Source organism: Thamnophis elegans, chromosome 1, assembly GCF_009769535.1.
Source record: "Thamnophis elegans isolate rThaEle1 chromosome 1, rThaEle1.pri, whole genome shotgun sequence".
NCBI lineage: Eukaryota > Metazoa > Chordata > Lepidosauria > Squamata > Colubridae > Thamnophis > Thamnophis elegans.
This window is the reverse complement of record NC_045541.1, coordinates 152,241,672-152,267,804: the sequence shown is the minus strand read 5'-3', so window position 1 is coordinate 152,267,804 and position 26,133 is coordinate 152,241,672. Positions and strand designations below refer to the sequence as shown.

Genomic DNA, 26,133 nt, shown 5'->3' with positions numbered 1-26,133 from the left:
GGGATTTCATATATTGTTCCTAAACAAAATTACTATGGTAAGTTTAAAACATAGGGCAATCCATCCCTATGTATTTGTCTTAAGGCCTTTATTTCTGTAGTATTGGCAATTAGTATGCAGGTATTGAGTCTCATCAGTTTTGTTTCTAAGTTACCAAAGGCGTTTTGTCATAACAATGGAACTTTATTGATGACACAGTGGTTTATGATTGATTAAAAGTGGCAGATTTATTTTGCCTTCAACTCTTTCCATCAGCACTCTTACTGACTGTTTGGCAGTAGGAAGATTGCTTGAGAAATAGGAGTCGATTTTTAAAAATATTAATAAAATTATTATTTTAGTAAGCCTAGTTCTTGGAACTGCATTTTGCTGAATAAATAAACGATTGTGTGAAAGAATGTAGTAAGATTTATAAGGAAGGAGTTTGACAATGATAGAAAATTCAAGAACCTAAAAACCATTTGGTGGAGCAGAGCTATCTATTACATTGTCTGACAATGATCAACCAAACACCTGTGAAAAACCATCTATTAAATAATTAACATATAATTATCTCAACAACACTCTTGCCACTGCATTTTGTACCAGATGCAGCTTCAAGGCTAGCTGCAAAGGCAGTTACACAGAGAGTGTACAATAGTAGTCCAGTCCAGGTGATGATAAGGTCATGAATTATTGTAGTCAGAGTATCCTGATCTAGGTGGGGTCATAACAAGCATGCCAGCAGAGCTGAAGAAGCTTCTTGGATGAGAAGTGAAATGTCTTTAAAGAAAAAAGTAAGATGCCAGTTGCCTCCAGAAAAAGCACGTTTGGGACAACCATGATCTGTTCTCTACAGACTGAGAATCTCTACAAACTTTTATCTATATAATGAACACCCTTTGAGTGATGTGGGAGTAGGAATGGATTTCCAGAGGGGAAAAAAATTGCAGACTACACAATAGCAGATTACACAAACCAGGAGCACCACTCAGGTGACCCTGAGGACACAGATAAACCTTCAAGTGCTTCAACGACCTTCTAAAAGGATGCCAATAACTTACTATTCGCAAGGAATATAAACCCTTCCATTCCCCACTGCCCTGTCAGAACTGAAGAAGCTTCTTGGATGAGAAGTGAGACGTCTTCAAAGAAAAAACAAGAACATCCAGTTGCCTCCAGAAAAAGCACCTTTGGGACAACTATGACCTGGATGACAGAATCTCTACAAACTCATGCCAGCTATAATTCACAGAAGGTGCCTTTAGTTTGAGAAAGAGCTGAAATTTTAGAAAGACCTCCAAGTCACAAGCTACCTCTTTGGGAGTGGGGAAAGACAACCCCTCCCAGAATAACTAATATTACCAATGTTATTGAATACTTATTATCTTCTAGCTTGAACTTAATTTGCATTTATTTTACCCAGTCCAGATCTTCACAGCATATAGTTGTCTACTTCATGATTCCATGATTTCTTCTAATGTTTCATATACTTTTTAAACAGTATGCAGGGGGGCAACCACTCAGCCCTTTTGGATCCCACACTGAATTTTCAATGGATTTCCCATAGATTCAACAACTTCTTCCAACCTTAACTTCCATCTCGAATGACCCATTCAAGTAATAACAGAACAAGCATAAAATGATGCTTCCACTTTGAAGACTTGTAGATGTTCATAAGAATGCCATGGTAATGGTGCTGAAAGGTTTAACAGGATCTAGAAGGTTGTTTTTCTTCCCATTAAAGACTTAGCATATATCACATATAACTATGATGGCAAACCTATGGCAAGCGTGCTGGAAGTAGCACACAGAGCCATCTCTCCTGGCACGACGCCAGCTGTCACACGTTGTTCTTCCAGGTTCCGCCAGCCAGCTGGAGCACCGGAAACCAGAAGAACAGTTCTCTGGCGCGCATGCACATGCCAGGAAGCTAAGCTTCCGGTTTCGATGTGTCCATGCGCGCCAGCCAACTGGTTTTTGCACACGCATGCACATCAGAAATCGGAAGACCAGAAGACTGGCGCACATGTGCACACTGGAAACCAGAAGCTGAGCTTCCCGCTCTTCCAGTTTCCAGCGCTCCTGTGCATGTGCGCCAAGGAGATGCTCTTCCCATTTCTGGTGCTCTCCCTGAGTGCTCCCATTTTGGCACTCAGTGACAAAAAGATTCACCAACACTGACATATAAGAACAATCAATGCCATTTCTGTCCCACAAATGTGTCTGAGTCCCATGTGAAAACAACAATTTAGACATGGTTCTTAAAGTTGAATTTGAGCAGTGAAAAAGTTATTGAGCTGTTAACATTTCTCTCCCATTGCTCCCTGTTTGTCCTACTTATATTTTCCCTGTTGTAACAAGGAGTTTTCTGGCAGCTTCTCCTGTATTCTTGCTGCTTTTGGATGGCTGACCAGACGTATGCTCAACATCTCTGTGGTTTTCTAGAAGCCAGTTTCCTGCTTGAGCACCATCTGTTCCTATGACAGTCCCTACCTTTTTAATGCAAACTAAAGCAAGCTCAAAGAGGCTAAGAAAAAAAGCTTTAAAATCTGCTACTGGTTGCAGTTGGATGTTATGTTTCAACCTGAAATCTGTATCTGATGGCATTTGGAAAAAAAAACTTGACTTCTTAAGCCAAATGAAATTTTTGTCATACATCCCTCCTCAGTTTTCTTGACTTTTGTGAGGACTAGTAGCGTTTGCTACAAATAGCACCTGGGGCTATCATGTAGAAGCATACATAGCCTATAATTCATACCCCATAAATCACCTAGAATGATTTGCCAAAGCTAAACAATACTTTTATTGAGCTGTTACTCCTTCTCACCTTCCTATTTTTTTTAGGGAATAATGCTTGTGAGTGAGTGCATGCTTTAAAACTCAAAATTGTGGTTTCAATTCTTAATGGAGCTTTGTAGAACTGATCATCTGGCTTCACTGGAGTAAAAATCAAAGCTGAAATTTAAATGTATGATGTGATTTATAAGGCTTAGGGAGAAATTTTTGTCTGGGGCACGATGACAAAAATAGCTATTTGTGTGGATCTGGCTGGGATTGTCTGAGGCTGGGATACCACTACAAAGGACTCTTTCACCCTCCATTCCACAGACTTCAAATGAAGATCTCAAGGTCTAGGTAGGGAAGCAGCATGGGTTCTTTAAATACTGAGATCTCAAGCTCTGAAAAAATTCAACACTGAAAAAAGTATTACTTTGAACTGGGGCCAAAAAAACAGAACAGGAGCCAACAAATACAACACAATGCTGGAGTAATATGGTGATAATAATATGCCCCAATTAGTAGTCTTGCAGCTGTATTCTGAACCAATTGCAGTTTCTGGATCATTTTCAAAGGCTGCTCCACATAGCAACATTTTAGTATCTAAAACTGGAGATAATCAGAGCATAGACCATCAAAGCAAGCATAAGATTTAAGAATTTGCTCTAAGTCCTGAATTAGTTTATGCAGCTTTTCTTCTCTTTTAAAGGAAACCTTGAAACTAAGCTGATAGAAAGCGATCTTCACCTGTTTTAGAAGTTGGGAAATTCCAGGTGGTGGTTTTCTTTTTCCTTAGAAGGACTTGCTTCAGGTGTCCTGACTGCATTTCCTTTTTCTTCTAATAAAATTACGGTGGGCTAGAACAGATGCTTTTTTGTAAGGAGATTGTCTCTTGACTTTTTCTAAATTCTGCCTCCGGCTATGTTGACCCTTTTTCCCATCTCTAGAGAATTTGTCAATTAAAATATATCATTTTTGCCCTTCATTCTATTTCCTTATCCGTTTTTTTAAGCTATTCAGCATAAAATAAAATATTAATCTGATTTTCTGACATCTGATGAGTTTCACATCCAAAAACAATTCATTACTTATGTGTTGGGGAAAGTAATATAAACTAAAGAATTTTAGAATCAATATCATTTTGGTAATATATATGAAGACATTCCAAGTATTCAAAAAATAATAATCACATATAATCATATGAATAATACTATCAATGATCCCAAATGCTTGTATTTGGCTGTAATGATATTTGGCTGTAATGATAATTTCATGTATGCCAAGTACTTCATATTAATTATCTTCTCATTGAAATAATCCAGTGATCTAGGTCAGTATTACTATTCCAGTAGTGTTGATTTATGATGAATATCAGTTCCTTGTTATAAATGTAGGAGTTTTTAAGAATATATTACAGAGAGCATAGTTTGTGGAATTTATTGTCATCGGATGTGGTGACAGCTATCGATTTAAGTGGTTCTAAAAAGAAGGGAAATGAGACGAATTAAAAATTGGACTATCTGCTAGTGTATCAATTTCATAATAACATATTTTGAATACTAATTGCAAGGAGACAACAGTTGAAACTGCTAGGGCTCTTTTAACTTGGGTGTGTTATCTTCCCTCATACAGCACAAAAATTTACCCTTTTGAACTTTGAATGTTACCAGGAGAAGCATGGAATATTTATATTCAGATTGAACCTGGGTATTTGTATGACTTTATCACATAGAAGACAAAGAAAAACCTTCCGAATGACAATGCTTAAAGTCTTGGAAAATGCTTGGAAGGAGCAAATAAAAGTTATTTCGCTATGTGCACAAAAAACTTTCAGAGATGTAATTAGATTTGTAAACATTGTAAAAATACTTACATCCTCGCTTAGGCCCAAGCAATCAAGTTTTAAGCCTTCAAAAAAGTCCAAGCTTGGAGGCAATTTATTTGTTGTTATTTGAAGGACTGCCTTTTCCCAGTTACATCTCCCCAACCCTCAAGAACAGGGAGACTCAGTATGTTGTGGATCACCTCTCTTAAAGAGGTCCATCTAGTGGCACCAAGAAGTGCCTTCTTCATTGTGGCTTCCTCCTGTGAAACATTATCCCCACAGAAATAAAATCCCCCCCACCTTAATATCCTTTTGAAAGTCACTGAAGACATGGTTTTGCCAGTGAGTTAGGAAACCCAGGGTGACATTGAGCGAACCAAGTGACCTTTTGAGGACTGTTGACTCAGTCTCTGATACCTGACAAATCTATACAAGAAGTTAAGCCATATAACCTAGATTTAAATTTTCAGAAGGACCAGAAAAGAATCTCACAATTTTGGAATGGGGGCCTTTGAAATATGCCAATTTCTATTCTTAATTTCTTATAAAATATCACTCTCTTCCTCACAGAAGAGCATTTACCCCCACTTGGCAGACATTAAGCTCATGAGTGTTGATGGAGTGGCAAGGCATGATCATATCTGCCCTTATATGAAAGATATAGTGGAATCAATAATATATGTTGAGCTTCTCATACATGGTGCCAGTATTAATGCCATCTCCTTAATTGTTTGAGCTGCTCTATGGAAGGGAATATATGTAGTATCTTAGTGGATAATTCTAAAAAGACTGCAATGCTTTGTTCAGTCATAATAGATATTTAAAAAGCCTGGATTTATTAGAATGTGACTTCCTCTAGTTACTTCCATATTAGAACTTTCCAACTGGCTCAGAATATTTCACAATATTACAGTTTTATTGTACATAATGTTTATAAAATTTTGATCTTTGATTTTAACTTCCTTGGGTAAAATGTGTCAGTTTGGGTGGGAGGTGTCCATTGTACATCAGAATTCAGTATTGTATAAGAGCTACAAATTGTTTGTTCCATTTTAATCTTTTTTCAGCAGTACAGGTTGTAGGCAAAAATCAAGCACTGCTGAAGGAAATCTTACCCTTCCATCCCCTCTTCTAGGTTCCCCCCCCCCCACTGACAATATGTGAAAAATAGCCATGCACTCTTAGCTAGTATGTGATTAAAGACTTACTTAGTCTGACCATCATTTACAAATTCCTTCAAGGTATGCTGAATATCAAGTGTGTTCAACTTTAGTCTGGCAGAATTATACCACCATTACATCATCTTGGGGGGGTGGTTTAACGGGGAAAATGAACCCAAATTGTTTTATTTCTTACTGGCAAAAGTAGATAATTGTCTTTAAGAGCCTTAGGCCATTTAGAAAGGACTTTGATGATACAAGAGGCCATTTCCCACAATACAGCTATATTTCCCAATTCAGACAAGATCCTAGAGATAAAAATGGCACCCTTCCTGTCCTTTGAGCTACTACCTTATGGGTTGTAGTTAATGTGTGCATTATGCAGATGGAAAGCAGAATTTGTTATTAGAATGAAAAATCTTCTGGAAAGTTGGAAGAGTCTTCAGAAGAGCAAAGACATGCTTCAGAGAAAAGAGGAAACTTGGAAATTACCTTTAGCCTTAGATCAAAGTGTTGTTGTTGTTGTTTTGTCAGTGAAGTGATCCAGATTAGATAAAATTCTTACACCCATGATTTAGAATCAGAGTGCAACAGACTTATTTAAAATTTACCAAACTTACCTGAACAGCAGATAGATTTAAAATACCTCTTCCACTACCACCGCCATCCCTTCCTTGGCAGATAAAACAGAAACAAATTATCTGCTTGGCCAATTTGATCGGCACATTGGCATGTTCCAGGTTCCTTTAGTTAAACAATGCTATTTATTGGGAACCCAGAAGTCCACCTTTTCTATGGCAGTCCCTGCCCTCTAGAATGAGGTTCCCCCCAAGATCTGAATGCCCTACCCAATAGGTGTTGCAAAGAGTCTTCAAGATATGGCTCTTCACCCAAAGGTGAACTAAGGTCCCCTTTTGGTTCTGCTTGCTTTCTTGTTAGCACTTGACTTGTTTTGTTTTCCTGCCATCTTTCTTACTACGTCTTGCCATTTTTAATGACTTGTTTTAATGTTTTAAATCATTTGTAAACTGCCCAGAATCGCTGGGAGTTAGGTGGCATATACATTTAGTAAATAATAATTATATTTCCTCCATTACCATATTCTTAATTAATCTAAAACGACTTACCCATTTTAAAGGTAAAGTAAAATTAGAGGGGCAGTAGAAGCCGTCTAAGGAAAATACAGAATTTTAAAATAAAGAAATATAGAGCTGCAATTAAAGTGTTGCTTCATAATCTGTGTATGGACTAAGACAAAGTAAAAAGAATGCTACCTCTGATGAAGCCCTGAGCCCAAATTAAATAGAATGCATAGTTTTTAACCAATTTTGTTGTATACATGATGTACAATGACAATAAAGGCTATTATTATTAATTATTAGGAGAGGCCTACCTACCCAAAAAGAAGTTCAAGACCTTTGTAAAAGGGGGTAGGGTTTTGTTCCTGGGCCTGTGAATGTGGTGTCATTCCATGTGACTAAATAAGAATGAATGACAAAATGTCTCTTGGGGCCTGGATGATATTGTGATTTATCCTGAGTAGATGTTATGATTTTACTGATGTCACAGTATTATTATATTTCATAGTTTTTATTTGAAAAATATTTGGCACAATTTGACATTTTAACAATATATTTTGAAAGCATCATTTGCATCCTTTCACAACATCATACAGTAACAACATTATTATGAAGTTGGTTTTTCACAATGTTACTTTGTTTGATTAGAGGCCAGGAAATTTAGTGGATTCTCTTTGACTTTTAAACAAGAAAACTGCCTTAATCAGATGCAACTTACATGCAAGAAGGAATGATTTATGCCTTATAATTAAGTGTGAATACAGGATAATCACAAAACAAATTTAAGTTTATGCTGACTTCTAGGTGACTAGGTGGATATAATTGTTTAATGTGTTGCATAGCACACACAGGAGGAAATGGGTTTTTTAAAATTATTATTATTTTTATCTCTATTTGTATAGAGATAGTGTGTATTCACACTAAGTATGTGAATACCAGCAAGGGAAGCCTCACTCAAATTGATACCTGCTAGCCAGAAGGATTATATCATTATTTTGTCATATACTTTTAAAGATAAAACTCTAACTATGAATTTTGAATCACCTTTGGATAATTACACTCTCTGTTGGAATGTTCCTGCAGACAGATGATTATTAGATGCCTTTTCCGTTTCATCTTTCCCCTCATTATCTGCTTTTTATGAATCTTATCAAACACATACTTATTTGAAAAACAAATATTAACCTTGATCAGAGGAAGTACTAAGGTTAAACATGTTAATTTTGATTATTGTGCATTTAAAAATCAACTATTGCAACTTTTAATATAATGAGGGCATTTCGCTTGTTATTTGATTCTAAAATATTACATTGTATAGAGTTAATTCCAAATTCTTTCATTTCTTGTATTTCAGACCATCTTCTCTTTTCTCATAGGGATATTAGCTATGCTCCTGTGTTTTATGTTTAACTACCCCTCAGAGATAAGAATGCTATGCTTTTAGAAGGTCATTAACATCTGGCTCTGCAGAGGACTTTGTGGGGTAGTCTTTGTTCCCTTCAAAAACAGTTTGAGATTTAATACACTATGAATGTTCATTGCTATGAAGATAGAAATAACAATAGATAGGTGAGAAAATATCTCAACTTTGTTTCAATCATTAGGAAATTTCACTTTGGTATTGGAAGGGGTATCATTCCTGTTCAATCTCAAGATACCTATGACAGCACCACCACTACACTTTCTTGAAGTGTCACGCTGGGGAGATGAAGAGAATTGAAGCTGTACTTTTGCCTTTTGCTTACCTTTTTAATGGCCTCTTCCATGTATCACCTGGCAGCTTAATTTTTCCAGCTGAACTCAGACAGGGAGAACATCCTCAAAGACAGTAATATAGCTGCATAGATTTGGACCTTAATGGCATTATGGGCATCTCCTATGCCAGGTCAAGGATTCTTGAGAAAGAAGGAAAATTGAGAATTGCCAACCTTCTGGTAGTTTCAACTATATCCAAAACACGTGACTTGGTGAAGTGATTTCCAATTCCACCAATTTGGCCTGAGGCCTAAAAGGAAAAATATTCCTTTCAAAAATAGATTTTAAAAAGTTGTCTACCTCCAATATAATTCTCAGCAAATATAAGACGAATTTCCCATTTTAAATATAAATTGAACAAGAGAGAACTAGTTTTTGTTTTGGGTTCTTAAAAATGTTCCTACATATTTTTTTCTATTCAGTCAAATTCGATTTTAGAGGAAAAGAGAAACTGGTAGAATGTGAATTCTAACACATTTTTATGAGATGGCCAGAAATATGTGTGCATATGGTTCTCTATATTATACAGTCAACTTTCTAATAGTCTGACTGTTCCCTGGCTTCCCATATTTGATTCCAAGGAAGAAATAATGAGGATTTTTTTCTGACTTATTTTCAGCTGGAAGAAAGGGTAGTCAGAATGGCTTCCAAGGGACATAAATATATATAAACAATGTCACCATCATCAGGAATGCCTTCTACCATTTCTAACAATGAAGTTGAAAATCACCATCAAAAGAAGAAAGAATATTATTATATACCACCCTGAGTCACTTGTTTTGTGAGATGGGTGGCTAAAAGAAAGAAAGAAAGAAAGAAAGAAAGAAAGAAAGAAAGAAAGAAAGAAAGAAAAAAGAAAAAAGAAAGAAAGAAATTGGAACTTTAATATATATTGCCAATTTTTAGAAGCACATTTAACATGCATTATATATATCACACTTTCTCAAAAGGGATAAGCACGTTGAACATGACTTTTTTTCCTCTCCCCCTCTACAGCTTTCCACTTCTTAATCGTAATATTATGAAGGGTTGAAGTTTAACTTCCTTGTTCTGCCTGATGGCTCCTATGGTGTCTATGTGATCTAATTTTTAGTTATAAAATAAAAGCAAATGAAAACAGCTGTTTACTTGTTTCTTTTTTTTTCCTTCTCAGCTTTTGTTTATTTTGGCAATTCAATTTATGCGCTCTTCAGCCTTGTAAGAATATATTATATTGACTTGCCTTTTTAACTTGTTAAGCTAGAAGACATCTTAGATGATATCTTGTACAACTCAATTGAAGTCAAAACATGAGCTAAATGGATTCAACTGTGAGTAGACAAGATGACAAAATTGGTACAATTATATTTTGTTAGGAGAATGTTAGGTTTGTCAGCTTTCAGAGTATAATTGATAAGTGCATTTACATTACAGCACTTTCAGACTGGTTCATCCAGTTTGTGTGTCTTAAGTTTTTAAAAATCTAATCAGTTTATATTATAGACTAATAAGCTTAAATTTAGCAATAAATTGATGGTAGGCAAATGTTTAGCAGTGAAAAATTATTTTGGTTTCAAAGTTTTATTTCATTAAAAAGTGCTTTTCTGATTGATTTGTAAGTTTCTTATAAAAAAGTTGTATTTCACACCATTTTGTTGCTGGTGATTAACTTAAACTAAATGATATATGGAATTGAAATGTTTTAATTTATTGATGCAAATAGGTTTTTCCCCTAAATTTCATCAGTAACTTTTATTTTTATTTTTTCTGTTTTATTTTGGGAAGGAAATTGGTAAGTTACTGATTTTGCATTTTAAAAAATACTGTAACAGTACTAATGATTTTTAGCTTCAGTCCTGAATACATATGCTTTAGTAAACTTTGTGGGGTTCAGTGATATTAACTTTAATTAAAAACCAGTGCTTTAAGTTCATTAAACAGCAGAGGTTCATTTAGTAGTTAGGAATGATTCCTGAATATTTATAGGTAATATATATCTTTAAATGTGAATTGTAGTTGGATACACATACAATAGTGAGCACTACAAGATATCTTAAGCAAGGAAGTAACATTAAAGAACAGGATGCAATAATACTTAATTTTTAGTATACCTTGCTAAGTAGATAAAAGCTGAGATAGCAGAAGAAAATGTGCAATAGAACACAATAGGGATATTCTGCCTGCATTCTGAATTGACTTGAATGGCCTTTTCTGGCCTTGGGGAATAAGACAAATATATTATGTCAAATGACTCTTTATGATACTCCATGGGGAAGTGCAAAATCTGATTAGGGCACTGAGCTCATCTTGCTTCTTCGCTCACTTGCGCTGAGAGTGAGGCAAGACACTCAGAAAGAGAGCAGGGTCATCTTTTTCCTGCCCAATCCAACCAAAAAAAAAGAAAATACAATCTATAATAGGTAGGTCACGTCTGAGGAGAAAGATTACCATCTATCTAAGAAGAATCGGTATTGGTTGTTTCTGCTGTTGTCAGGGAGGTATTATCAAAACAATACATGCCTGTTTCTAACTATGTTAATGCCAGATTGACAAAACATATATTGTGATGTCATTATACAATTTCTGCCTATTTCTACACATATTGTGACATAGCATACAAATATAATAAGAATTCCCTTGTATGCATGGGAGAGAGTGGAGAAATAGAGCTCAGATCCTGATGTTTGAGCTCTGTTTCTGTAACCCCGTAGAAGAGATCCCTTCTGCGGATAGAGAAGTAATGACATTCTCCCACAGGATACAGAAACGGAGCTCAGATTGGGCAGGGGGAAGAGTGGACATCCTTTGGAAGCAGCTCTTTTCAGTCATCATCTAGAGACAAGAGGAAGCCAAAATCCAAGTAGAGAAGAGAGGCAGCATGGGTGCTTCAGACAGATTGGGGAGGCCTGAGGCAGGCTGCACAGATGTGTATCTCCTCAGGAGCTGAAAATCCTGCTTGGATTTTGGCAAAAAGGGTTTTTTCCTCCTAAGCAGAGCTTCTCAGGTTTCTCTCCCCCCCCCCAGCACCCCATACTTCTTACCTGAGACTCCATTCGCTTAATGACCTATGTAATTGTTTTATGACTGCAACTGGGAGTGCTAGGATTATGGTCATTGAGTGAAGCAGTTATGTGGACTATCATGTGACATTTTGCTTAACAACCACTTCATTCAACAACTGAGATTCTGGGCTTAATTGTGCTTGTAAATCAAGGAATACCTGTATATCCAAATACCAGAAGAAAAACTAACGTCTCAAAGATCTAGAATGACTTCTGGAAAATGCAGAAACTAGGAAATCATCATAAGACCTTTCACTTTTACTGCTAGATCATGTTTACTGTGGCTCAGAATTACTGTGTGGCCTCAGCCTTCCTGATTTTATATACTTCCCCTCTTAGAGCCAAAACTAATGAATTTTGCCCAGTTTTGGCTCAAATTGTATAATTTAATTATGTATTGTAGGCTTGCGCAACATACTGCCTGCAGCTCCTCCAATTCCTCCAGTTTTCACCAACATAATCAGCAACATTGCTGCCCGCCAACTCGCTCTCAACTAGCCATCAAACAGCTGATTGATGCACCAGTTGAAGCGCACAATTATTTCTAATTTAAAAGCGTGGCCCTTTCCCCTCAATGAGACATTCTTTTGTCAATGACTTCAATAGGCACATCCCTTTTTCCAGCAGAATTCTGATTAACAAAGTGACTGTATATGGGGTTTGTGTCAACTGTGGGAATACATGCCTATTATAACATTGGATAAAAAGGCTCTGAGTTTTGAATCATTAAGTGTCTCACCCCAATCTAAAAAACAACTGCATTTTCTTTTCAATCATGGCGTATTATAGTATCTGAGCACTCACTGGTGAAATGAAACAGCAGAAGGTGCCAATGTTTGTAGCCATGGCAGCCAGTAATTTACTATTTCATATGTCTGGTGTGACAGAAGCTGCTCTCTTATAGAGAGGTCAGGACATTTACAGTATTAAAAAGGAACATGCCACCAGGAAAACTGTCTTGTATCTTATGTACAAGAAAAGATGAGAAAGATAGATAGATAGATAGATAGATAGATAGATAGATAGATAGATAGATAGAACGAATTGTGGATAAAAAAGAAACACAATTCTATATTATGTTTTTCTGAAGGCATAAATTGGTAAAGCTGTTAATGTTACCATACATGGGCTGTAAAACTGAGTGACTTTTAAATGACAGAAAAGTGTGACTAAAAATTTCCATATCTATATGTACCATGCAGTGGTCACCCGCCACTCCCCCTTTGGGGGGGGGGTACTCCTGTATATTAGCTTGCCATCCAAACTTTCTGACATACACAGATACTCTAATATTTCAAATCTCTGAAATCTTCAGAAAACCTGCTTTGGCTGTTACTGCTTTGCAAGAGAAAAGAGGATGACTGAGAAAGGCAAAGGGTTGGGGTTTTTTATTGCTCGTTTGGCTAGATAGGGAAATAGTCGGGGGTGGGGAAAGAGAATTTTGTTATGGGCACAAATTCCAGCATTTGGACTGCACATTGTATGGAGAAACTAGATAGCAGGGAAGTTTATTCTGTCTTATACTTCAGTAATGTAATTTATGATTTTATTGGTTAGGTATCCATCATGAGAGATTGTAAAGGGTAAGGTAGGTGTAGGAGTAAACATTCAAAATAAATATATTCGGTTAATTCTGAAAGTCAACAATACATTGGCACAGAAGTTCTTTATAACCTTTCTAGTTGATTCATACGGACACTCACTTAAAAGTATATGGGCAAATAAACAAGAAGTTACCAATCACTCTTTATTCTGTGAGTATCATTGTATTTATTTATTAATCTATTTTTCAGAGTTCTGCATTCTAGATACTTTGTTTTAAAAAAAATAGTAATAGCAATAGCATTTAGACTTGTACACCACTCCATAGTGCATTACAGCACTCTCTGAGCAGTTTACAAATGTCAGCCTGTTGCCCCCAAAATCTGGGTCCTAATTTTACTGACCTCCGAAGGATGAAAGGCTAAGTCAACCTTGGGCCAGTCAGGCTCGAACTCTTAACAGTGGAAAGACCTTAGCCTGCAATACTGCATTCTAATTAAAAATATTTTTAAAATCCTTTCTTGACTGGATCTTCCTCAATCTTGGGTCCTATACCTGAGGCCTGGGAGCTTGAGGATTCTGCGTAGCATCTTAGCTGTTCCTTGCACTGCATCCTCAGGACAGAGAACTCTTGATGTCATTCCTGGCATCTGTTGAAGTCATTCTCCCAGCTTAGAAGTCCCAGCCCCAAGCACTCTGGCCACCACTGGGATTGCTTCCCTGTCCTTTACTTTCCACAACCCCTCTAGCTCCTCCTTTAGGCCTTCATATTTCTCCAGCTTCTCATACTCCTTTTTCATTTATTTAGTTGTCCCGAGGGCATCTTCAACACCTTATTCCTAATTGGAAGAAAATAGTAACTTCAAGATATTCTCAGGGGATGCAGTTTCTTCTGCCATGTCAGGACCAACATATTCTGATAATAACATGAATTAGTATAAGCATGACGGTTACTTTTGAAATGAAAATCCTTTAACATGTTTTTACTGATGTGTAATGATGTGCACATGCTACTGATAACTTGTCAGCTATCTATGCTGGAATTGCATTTTACAAATAGATTGTAAGTTTGCTCTCTAAGGAGCTATACATCTTGTACTGAGGTAAATGGCTCCGTGGTAACCAGGGATAGCAAATTGTGAAAGAAGATGCACTAGTCCTGAAAAATATTCTGAAATGCACTTTAAATCAGGTGTTAATTAGAACACTCTGAACTTAAAACACCAAGCTATGTAATGGCAGGTAACAGGCAAGGAGGATTTGTTAGAGAGAGAAGGCACTGGAAGGAGATTAACATGGAGCCAATATTAATACAGTATTCTGTATTTATATTACAAAATCAAGTTATATAGTATCTTCCAGTTTGAAAGACATTTAGCAGAGGGTTCTGGCCAGAATTCCGATTAGTAGCAATTTGTGGGGTCCTTAAAGCCCTATTGCTGCAAGCACCAATCCTGTTCAATCCTGAGCTATAAATATTCTCTGCCATAGGTAGCAATTTAGTGGTCCTGATGAACGGTTTTGGCTGGCCATTTGAAAGGGAATAACCTGTTTGGATTAGATTCTGAGTCACATTTGATATAGTGGAATCCATCAGAGCCTTTGGGGAAAGTTGGTTCAGTCCCTGACTGTGAGCTTAATGCTATTTTTAAAAGTACATTTCTACAATTGATCAAAATGCAATTGATGACAGTGATCATTACTTTCAGTTCTATTTCGGCCCTATTTTTCTTTTCACATCAGAATTCCTGGAACTTTAACATTTTGCCTTCTCTGTTCTGCTTTCTTATTGGCATTTCCAAAACTTTACAAATACTTTGGAAAGTGGACAGGATAATCCATGGGATTTATTCCCAGTTAGATTGACATAGAAATACAACCTGTATTTTGAAATTATTTTAAAGAACACTAATGGACAAGTCAATCTTACCTATAAGATCATTTCTAACTGTCAAGAAATTTCTTCTTAGTTCTAAGTTGCTTCTCTCCTTGATTAGTTTCCACCCATTGCTTCTTGTTCTATCCTCAGGTGTTTTGGAGAATAGTTGGACTCCCTCTTCTTTGTGGCAACCCCTGAGATATTGGAACACTGCTATCATGTCTCCCCTAGTCCTTCTTTTCATTAAACTAGACATACCCAGTTCCTGCAACCATTCTTCATATGTTTTAGCCTCCAGTCCCCTAATCATCTTTGTTGCTCTTCTCTGCACTCTTTCTAGAGTCTCCAAATCTTTTCTACATCATGGTGACCAAAACTGAATGCAGTATTCCAAGTGTGGCTTTACCAAGGCATTATAAAGTGGTATTAACCCTTCATGTGATCTTGATTCTATCCCTCTGTTTATGCAGCCTAGAACTGTGTTGGCTTTTTTGGCAGCTGCTGCACACTGCTGGCTCATATTTAAATGGTTGTCCACTAGGACTCCAAAGTCCCTTTCACAATTACTATTATTGAGCAAGGTATCACATATATTGTACATGTGCATCTTGTTTTTCTTGCCTAAATGTAGAACCTTACTTTTTTCACTATTGAATTTCATTTGTTAGATAGCACCCAATGTTCAAGTCTGTCAAGATCCTTCTGTATCTTGAGCCTATCTTCTGGAGTGTTGGCCATTCCTGCCAGTTTGGTGTCATCTAGCAAATTTGAGGAGTTCCCCATTTATTCCCTCATCCAAGTCATTGATGAAGATGTTAAAGAGTACTGGCCTAAAACAGATCCTTGTGGTAGTCCACTGCGTACCTCCCCCCATGTAGATGCAGTTCCATTGAGAACTACACATTGAGGTCAGTTGGTCAGGCAGTTATGAATTCATCTGGTGGTGATGCTGTCCAACCCACATTTTTTCTACTTTATCTAGTAGTAGGTTATGGCCTACTTTATCAAATGCCTTACTGAAGTCCAAGTAAATTATATCGACAGTATTCCTGTAGTCTACAAATTTTGTGACTTTGTCAAAGTATGCAATAAGTTTAGTCTGGTAAGTAATTCCTTATATTTATAGCAAATGCAAAACAAGCCCTTATGCTATCAACTCCTCAATAAATAATTTTAATTCAACTTCCATGCAAACCTCTTTGCAGGCCTAGCAAATTTTATCACTCAGATATAATGGGCCTATGACTTGATTCCCCATAAGGTAGTGACTTCTAACCCACAACCCCATTAAAACATTGAAGAATGACTTAGAAGGAAACCCAAATGTGAGGAAGAATTGGGATGGAAGAGGACTAACATTACTTTCAAAAGTTATCTAGACATGCCTTGTAAGTTTAACAGAAACTAGGCAGTCTTTCCTGTTTGAAGAAAACAAAAATAATCCAGACTTTTCATAAAAATTGGAATGTTTTTTAAGGAAAGACAATACAGTAGCCAATTTAATGACTCACCTGACTTTTCTCCTCTGTCCTTCAAAGTGGGGGGAAGCAAAGAAAGTTGCAATCCTTAAGGAAGCAGCATGTAGCCAGACTGTTGAAAACTTCCTTTTCCAACTATTTTACTTTTTTCCATTTTCAAAACACAAATGAAATTTTGCTTTCAGATTTTGTGCATTTTACATGAAACATTGATTTGAAAGATGAAGACAGATATAACTCTATAATAAAGGCCACTTCACACATTGAGATTGCAGTTAGCCAAAGTTTGCACTGTGGAAATGTTTGGTTGACATCTGCCACTTGTCTGGATGCCTAGAGGACCAAACTTAACTAGACAAATTCATGTATGCTGTTCACATATAAAACATGGTGAGGAAGGACTGAAAATATAAACTATTGGTGTTATCATTAGCCCTGGTTTGGATCAACTCCCAAGGGTATTTATGTGACATACATGTTTGTCATATTCATGCTGTAGATTTTTAAAACGTAGAGTTTAAATACTTCTAAGTTGTATATAGGTTCACATTAGTTTGATTATCAGAGGTGCTTCTTGCAGTTTCTCCTCCCCATATTCTAAAGTTAGATGATTTAACTAATCTTGGCATTTTGTATATGGAATTGTCTCCCCAGGAAAAGAGGTTCTTTTTTATTTACATCCTTCTTTGTCTATTAAATGCAGTACTCAGAGAGGCTAACAATAACAAAAATTATGCATATAAAGAACTGTAATGAAAATATTAAACCCTATAAAACATAAACTAAAAACACCTCCGTATAATCAAAAAATGACTCTAACGTCTTTTGGTATCAAGTGAACACTTTTTTCCATTTCAATCCTCTGTAAAATGAATAGCGATATATTTTTTGTGCCATCTACGTTTGTTGAGCCAGTTACACTTAATCGAATGTACAAATTATTAATTCTCAGTAGTATGGCATTATATAAAAGGAGAATGATTTTGTTAGTCACATTCTGTATTTAAATTGGACTGTTGGTGTTTTTCCCCTTTGGTTTATATTTCTATTTGCTGGAATGTTATTATTTTTATTATTGTAATGCCATTCTGAGTCTATTTTATTGAAAACACTTGTTATTCATGTTATAATGAATAATGTAGTTCTTTTGTCATTAAAACTAGAATTTTTCTGGGTGACATGCCAAGATTTTACTATGAGGTACTTGTTTCTGAACTGTAGTTATGTGACCTTTGTTCATAAATAATTCTTGTCAAAGTATCCTTTTGTTTTCTGTTCTTTGTTTTTCATTTGTACAGGTTCTGCACGTAAAGCTAGTAGTTCAACCAATAGTTTTATATTTGAGTTTTACATCCTTTGCTATTGGGCTTCATGCCAAAGTTCAATATAGCAGCTGCATTGGTTGTGCTTGTGGATGAGTCGTGGAGTACAGATTGCAATCCTGGTCCTCTTTGAACTCTCAGTGGCTTTCAGGATTACTTGACCATGGTATCCTTCTGGACTGCCTCTGAGTGATTGAAGGGGGAGAGCATGGTTCCACATTGGTTCTCCTCCATTGTGAGAGGACAGTTCTAATTGGTGGTGGTGAGGGAATGATGATCTGCCCCCAAACTTCTACTTTTTGGACTGCTTTTCAAATTTGTTGTAACATAACTTTTCTACATGAAAGCACCAGGAAGCTACTCAGTCTTCAGGAGGCCTGATTTGGTCAATATTGTCCTTGGGCTAATCAGACAACACTGTATGTATGTATGTATGTATGTATGTACGTACGTACGTACGTACATACATACATATATAAGAGAGGGAGAGGGAGAGGGAGGGAGGGGAGGGAGGGAGGGAGAGAGGGTGAGGGAGAGGGAGAGGGAGGGAGGGAGAGGGAGGAGGGAGGGAGGGAGGGAGGAGGAGAGAGAGAGAGACAGAGAGAGAGAGAGAGAGGAGAGAGAGAGAGAGAGAGAGAGCCTGGAGACAGAAGGGATAGAGCCAATATAGTTTTGGAGGATATAGCACTCTGAGGGCCTGTTTTCTGGGTCCAGCAAGATGACTTTCTTAAATTGACAGACCATAACATGTTCCTCCTACTGGATCTGATGGGAAAGATAGAAAACAATTGGGGAGAAATGGTCCCGTAGATAACTCAGCCCCATCCCATAAAGTGCTTTGTAAGTATCAACCAGCAGCAAGAATTCCATCTGGAAGTATACCAAAAATCAGTGCAGCTCATGGAGAAGATGTAATTATGGGCATGCTGATCTGTACCCATAGTTAGTCATGCTATCACATTTTCAGTTGTGATATTTTGGATAACATTGTTTTGTTGTCAGGCCTGGAAGCCATGTTTTACTTCTGGGGCTTCTGGCCTGCCACATTTCCCCACAGTAGAAAATGGGGCAGGCCAGAAGCCCCAAAGGTAAAAGACGGTAAAGAACTTCAAGCCTTAGAGTTTTCTTTCGTTGTTGGTGTTACTTGGAACCCTGACATTTGTTTTGTATGGCCACCCATCTCATGTAAGTGAGTCTGTGAAAGGCTGGATTAAATCAAATGCGTGAGAGGTGGTGGAGGTCAATATCTATGGACCCACCAGGTATGGCATATGGAAGATTGCAACTTGAAATGTAAAAGGAACAAAAAGAGCATGAATTAAGACAGAGAAAAATAAGGGAAAATAGATACATTGGAATGGGACTATGAAATTATGAAAGATGTAATAGATCTAATAGCTCTGATCTTGTGAATGAGGTTGGTGAGTACATGCAGGGAATAAAAGTTATAAATTTAATAATAAACATCTTGGAAAATATGAATAGGAGTCTTGTACGTTTTGCAGTGAATGCATATGAAGGCATGAATTATAGGTAGTTAATACTTGCATCTTAAGTTGCAGTAGGTGGAGGTAATGAAAGAACCAGAGTTGAATTTGAAGAAAAATATGAAGCATTTTTAATAAATGCAATCCGTTGTATTGGTTTCAAGTATTTCATTCTTTATGGCTTCCCTTCCTTATAGAAGCCAAAGACTGCCCCATAGAATCATAAAATAAGAAGGTGGAAAGGACTTTATAAATTATTTAGTTCATCCCCCTGCTCAGTGTAGGATTCACTAAAACGTCTCTGGCAGAAGACCATCCAATCTCTGTTTGAAGATCTCCAATAAAGGAGAATTTATCATTTCAATTAGCCTATTTCACTGGTTGATAACTTGCATATTTGTTAAGTTCCTATTGACATTAACCTGAACTTTATAGTTTTAACTCACTCATTTGTGCTCTTGTTTTCTTGGGCAGTAGAGAATAAGTCCATGCCCTCTCTTGAATGACATCCTTTCAGATATTCTCTTAGGTCTCCCTTCATTCATTTCCTTCAAAAAGGGCTGGCCTTTCCAGACCGTGTATAGATGCTCATGCGCACACACACACATACATGTTGAAGTAAGACTACAGTATCTTTGCTTCTTTTGTTTGAAATAACCTCCCCTGGAGATGTGAATGGTCCCCTTTCTGCTGATGTACAGGAATGCTGTTAAGACAGTAGAATGCTTTTATATGTCACATGAACTATGGATGCTGGAGTTGGTTCATAGTTTAATTAATATAAAATTTATATATTTGTCTTATGACAATGAATATGTTTATTTTAATGATGTCAGTTACCAGGAGTCATTTTAGAGTATTCTGGTATACAAAGAAGAAAACAAATAAAATTTGTGCAGGCAGGAAATTTACAACAGGTCGTTGGAAGATCAGAATGTTTATTACATATTCATAACTTATAAGCAAATGTGATAATGTAATAGGCTTGAATTATAGAATGGTTTGCATGAAAATGGGATTGAACTTTGTTGAATGCTGTAAATGATATACAATTGAGCTGAGGCATTCCTGAAATTAAGTGGAATATTTAGTTGATCAGGAAGAAATGTGCTATCCACTTAGTAGTTCAGTACATTGTAAACAAAATAAAATAATATGTAATCTTCAATTAAAAAGATTGTTTTGGGATGTTAATGTAGCAGTATACTCTCACATATAAATCCATACTAGATCGGTTAAGAAGCTGAATAATTTGCAGTTATTTTTAGATTGTACGATGAGAAGTATGGATCTGAAATGATGTATTAAACACCAGACTGATTATGTTTGATAGTTGAACTGGAGGGAACAATGTTCCAAACTGAGAAATCAATACTTGTTCTAAAACATAAAAAGAAATGCTAGTAGGAGAGTAGTGGATAATATGCAGTATGTAGCAAGTTCATCAAAAAAAGAAAAAAAAAAAGGCTGAGTAAAGAGTGTGCTTCTGCTACTTTGTTAAATACTAGTGAAAAGTTGTTACATCAATGGAAAAATAAGAGTTAAGTGCAATGGAGATGGAGTACTTATAAAGCGTGTGCGGTAAACAAGAAGAGATAGAGTCAAGAATGAATGGATGCTGTTGAATATGGTTTGGAAGCAGAAGTCATTGACTAGTGAAGATAAATAGGTTGAGATGATTTGACCCAGTGGTGGGATTCAGCCAGTTCGCACCCTATTCGGGGAGAACCGGTTGGTAACTTTCTAAGTAGTTCAGAGAACCAATTGTTGGAAGAAATCCCCTTTTGTTTTTTTCCCACTTTACAGGGCTAATCCTGTAAAGGAAGGTAGGAAGGAAACATTCTAGTGTTGTTTCTAGCCTAAGCTTTATTGACCGGCTTTACAGAAACTGCCTCTTCGGTTAACCCTTATTACATTGTAACAGCTAAGGCAAAGAGCCCATCGACCTGAGTGACCTTGAGTTGGCCAAACCCACCCAGTCACATGACCACCGAGCCCCACCTACCCAGATAGTCATTAGGGCAGAGAACCAGTTGTTAAATTATTTGAATCCCACCACTGATTGACCTTAAAAAAGAATAAATGGGGAGTGAATTCCAACACAAATAAATGAAAGAAAGTGAATTGGTTAAAAGTTCGGAGAAATTTAGAAAACAGGCATTGGGTAGAGTTGATGGAATCGTTAAAAAAGAGAGGTAAGAAGTTTAAAGAGCAAAAGGCAATATATGGATTCAATGAGACCAATGATAGAACAATACAGAGAGTTACTGTATTAAAACTGTGGTCTTCGATTCTTTTTTATTACTATTTTCTAATCTTTTGTTTGTGCTCTGCCTAAAAATTGCTGATATCAAAAGACATATAGCATGTTGGGTCTGTATATTCACCTATATGTGTGGCATTTTCAAAATAAAAGGATTAAGTTTCTTTCTGCCCTGTATCAAGAACCTAACATCTTTCACTCTTTTTGTTGTTTATGTGCAGGCTAAGACCCTTGATTTCAACCCAGCTAGCCAAAAAGCAGGCCACAGAAGAGGTATGGTATTGCTCTGAACTTTATTTCATTTTGGGAATCTGGAGAGGATTGTCATCACGCTTCTCCTTTCAAAATCAGCTTCAGCTTTATGCTAAGCATATTCTAGAGCAGGAGGACAGAGTTCACATTTCAGTTTTAAATGGCTAGTGAAATCTTTCTGCTGGGAATAATCAAAGGGAAATATACAAGAAAATTAAGTACATATTAACACATCTGCTAACCACAGCTAGAATAGCATTTGCCCAATGCTGGAAACAAAATAATACCCTCTCAGACTAATTAGTGATACAAAAAACTTTGGATTGTGCAGAGATGGACAAATTAACACTGAAATTAAAAGATAAAGAAGAGCGGAATATTATTAAATTTGGAACAATTGGTACAAATGGCTTCAAAACAAGTATAAAATTAATTAAGCTGAAAAACAATATATATATAAATATATATAGAACTGTGTATAAAGGTGTGTAAATATAGAAGCGAAATATTATATACATGTACAGGTATGATGACATAACAATGTTGATATAATGACTGTAAGGTGTTGTAGAGGGAAAATAATTTAAAAATCTGCTAAAAATAAATAAATAAATAAGTAAGTAAGTAAGTAAGTCAAGTAAGTAAATAAATAAATGGCTAGTGATATGATTACTCTGGATTTTTGTTATACACTATCTTTTCCCCCTTTATATACCGTATTTTTCAGAGTATAACATGCACCTTTTTCCCCCCCAAAAAGAGGGAGACGATCTGGGTGCGTCTTATACACTGAATACAGCATTTTGGCCTCCCGAAACCCCCGCCTCCTTCACAAAAATGGACATGCAGAGGCTAACAGGTTGTTTTGTGTGTGTGTGTGAGAAAGGTTTTAAGTTTTGCTCATTAGCCAGCATATAGAGAGAGCCGATTCCCTATGGTAATAGAGATTCTTTTCAACAATGTGATGTACCTCAGCAATCTTCTGTTGGTTTCCAAATTGCTAGCATTGTATAATAATTTAATATAGACTGAATTGCTTTGAATATAAAAAGACTATTTGTACTATGGTTTACTCTAGAGATATCAAGACAGATGCTAAACTACAATATTCATCATATGTGACTGTGGGTGGAATTGAAGGCTAACACATTCTGCAATTTCTTTTAGAATAGAATAGAATAAAATAACAGAGTTAGAAGGGACCTTGGAGGTTTAGTCCAACCCCCTTCCTAGGCAGGAAACCCTACACCATTTCAGATATTAGTTGATGCTCTGTTTCATTAGTTGATTTTACATTAGTTGATGCTCTGTTTCATCAAGTGGTTTGCCAGTTGGTTTCAATTGCCATTCTAATTGAAACATGGCTTTCCAAAATCCCAGGCAAAGTTCTTTTCTAGTCCTATTTTCTAAGATCTTTTGATATCAGGGATTGCACTTGAGATGTTTTGCATTCAAAGCATGCATTGTTCCATGAAGAGAGGCCCTTCTAATTAAACAGTTTGATGCAAAATGCATAATGAGTTATTGATTTTCTTTCTAATTACATCTGAATACTATTTAATTCATTAGACATTTTGCATACCATTTTTAATGTTCTGCTATATAAAGGAGATTTTCTAGCATCAGATTGCTTTGGCTAAAGCTAAATTTTAGAGAGGCTCACTTTCTTGCATGTTAGTTATCTTCATACTATTGTAACCATGTTTTTTGAAATTTCAGAAAAAACAAACAACAGTAATATTCCTCGAGAAACCTATAATAGCCTTGCTGCATTTGATGTCTCTCCAAATGAGTGAATTACAATTTCCATCATCTTCCAGCCATATGGCTGGAGCTATTCTGACTGAGTAGAATGAAGTTTATTATCCTCTACATTTCCCTGGCACAAGCCTGGAGAAGAATGGGATATCACTTTCTTAGGTTGAAGCTTTGATAGAATGACAATTAAAGTGAGCAAAAGAAGTTCTTAGTTGGATTGTTAAGGGAAAGGGTGAGGATTTTTAAAAATAACCTTTTCTTCCTTTATAGGCAGTCTTTCCAAGTACTCAGACAGAAACTGAAAAAGGTTGAAAAATCAGGAACTGTGCTGGTGGAAACTGGGCCAGTATCTTATAATCATGAAGAGGATGTGAAGAGGAAGAAATTGAAGAGGAGGAGGATCATTGCGTGAGCGCCCTTAAACTCATGGGAGGAAATGGTAGGCTGTTTTATGTTCCTTAACACACACACACACACACACCCCAAAAAAAAACCAACAAAGAGGATCCCCCACTGCCCAAAGAATCTATAATGGTGTCTCACATGAAAAAATCTGTGTGGCTGCTTCTTCTTGGTCTCTCATCAGCAAAATTTAATAGAAAGATCCTGTGGTGACCATTCAGGTCAATTATTTATTTCAGTACCATATTTTTCGGAGTATAAGATGCACTGGAGTATAAGACACACCAAGGTTTTGAAGGACGCAAATTTAAAAAAAAGTTTTTCCACTCTGCAAACCTCCCAAAAGGGCCCATTTTTCACGGAAAACGGGCCTGTTTTTTGTAAAAAAAAAAGGGGGGGGAGGAGGGGAACTTAGGAAGCTTATAGAGTGCTCCTGGGGGCTGGAGGGGGGTAAAATTGAGCAAAAAACGGGCTTTTTTGCTCATTTCTGCCCGTCCCCAGCCCCCAGGAGCACTCTGAAAACCTCTTAAAGGGTAGGCACGGCCTTTTGGTGAAGGGGCGGGGTTTCAGGAGGCAAAAAATGCTGAATTCAGTGTATAAGATGCACCCAGTTTTTCAGCCTTTTATTTGAGGAGAAAGGTCCGTCTTATACTCCGAAAAATATAGTATCTTTTATCATATTTAACAACTGGGATGATAATGGAAGGGAGGCAGGTTTTGCTGTATAGAACCTGCTTGACAGATGTATTGAAATGTAGAATATGAATTTTGTTTCTATTCTTAACTCTGTACTCCAAATAACTTTTAAAAGTTAATTAAGTGAACAAGGCTATAGATTATCAATTAACATTTAATGCTTTTTCATAAATGGATTATAGCCTCTGGTTTTCAAGCATAAATAATCATAAAAGTTCTCCTCAAAGCCAGTAACTAATATTCAATAAGGAGAACTAAGGGTATACCTCTACAATATGCTTGTGTATTAAAGCTCTCATTACAACATAAATACTGTATGTACATATAGCCAGTGCTTTTGATGTGGAATATACTAATTGTGAGGTCTGACAGTGTCATGGGGAGATGACTGGGGTGGAGTGTTGATCATTTACTGTGTAGTTTCTCAATACCTTTTAATTTAGCAATGGATGCTGATTTCAACTTTTGTGCAGGAACTATAGAATATCATACCACATTGGCTTGATTTGAGTGGAAAGTACATAAACTGTAGGAACTTTTTTCCCCTGTGGCATATGCAATTATAATTGAATTACCAAAACACTGTGCTCTATATTTGCATGTCTATATTTCCTGCAAGAAAGAAGTTTGGTTTCAAGTCCCACAGCATAGCCAGTCATCCCAGTTCAGAGACCCTATCACCTTGCACTTTGCCAGCTCTGTAACTCCCAGCTGATCTCATATTTTTCTCCCCAAGCTGTTCTTTGTGACACAGCTACTGGCTGTGCAAGGCCTTCCTCGGGTCATGTATGTCCTTCTGGAAATTGTAAATTTTGAAGCCTCAAGGATGGTTATGCACAGTTCAGGAAGAAGGCCTTGCCCAACTAGCATCAGCCTTGAGAAGGATCAGTCTGAGCAACACACCTCGTCAGCAGAAGGAAGAAGATGGCAAAGTTCAGCTAGTACAGGGGTGTCAAACTCGCAGCCCGTGGGCCAGATGTATCATGTGCTGGCCACGCCCACACCCAGTTTAGACAAAGAGAAAAAGTTGCGATATGTCATGTGATGATATACGTTTGACACCCCTGAGCTACTGGAATCAGGGTACAGAAGCAGCAGAGTGTAGGGTGGCCAAAGGGCAGAGATAGGCTGGGGAGGACATAGTAGGGGGAGGTGAAGCATTCTGTGGTTGTAAGGGTAGGTACCAAATGCCCAAATTTTGATCAGATAATTGCATTGTAACCGCTGTAATTTTGGGAAGTAATTTATATAAAAGGTCAATGTAATGTAGTGGTTGAAGGCACTGGATAAGAAACTGGGGGACATGTGAGGTTTGCTTAAGGCACAAATCCAACTGGATGATCTTGGCCAGTCACTCTCTCTCTGAGCCCTGGTAAGAAGGCAGTGGAAAGCTTCTCTTCTGAAAATCTCACCAAGAAAACTGCTGGAAGTAAT

General features: G+C 36.9%; 1 protein-coding gene across 1 annotated transcript in view; it reads left to right on the top strand.

Annotated features, from left to right (window-relative positions):
* BRF1 (BRF1 RNA polymerase III transcription initiation factor subunit) overlaps positions 1-26,133 on the top strand; it is a 214,012-nt gene that overhangs the window by 184,417 nt on the left and 3,462 nt on the right. The window contains 3 exon segments of the mRNA XM_032235340.1: positions 21,813-21,864; positions 23,897-23,974; positions 23,977-24,040. Of these exon segments, the coding sequence (XP_032091231.1) occupies positions 21,813-21,864; positions 23,897-23,974; positions 23,977-24,040 (194 nt within the window).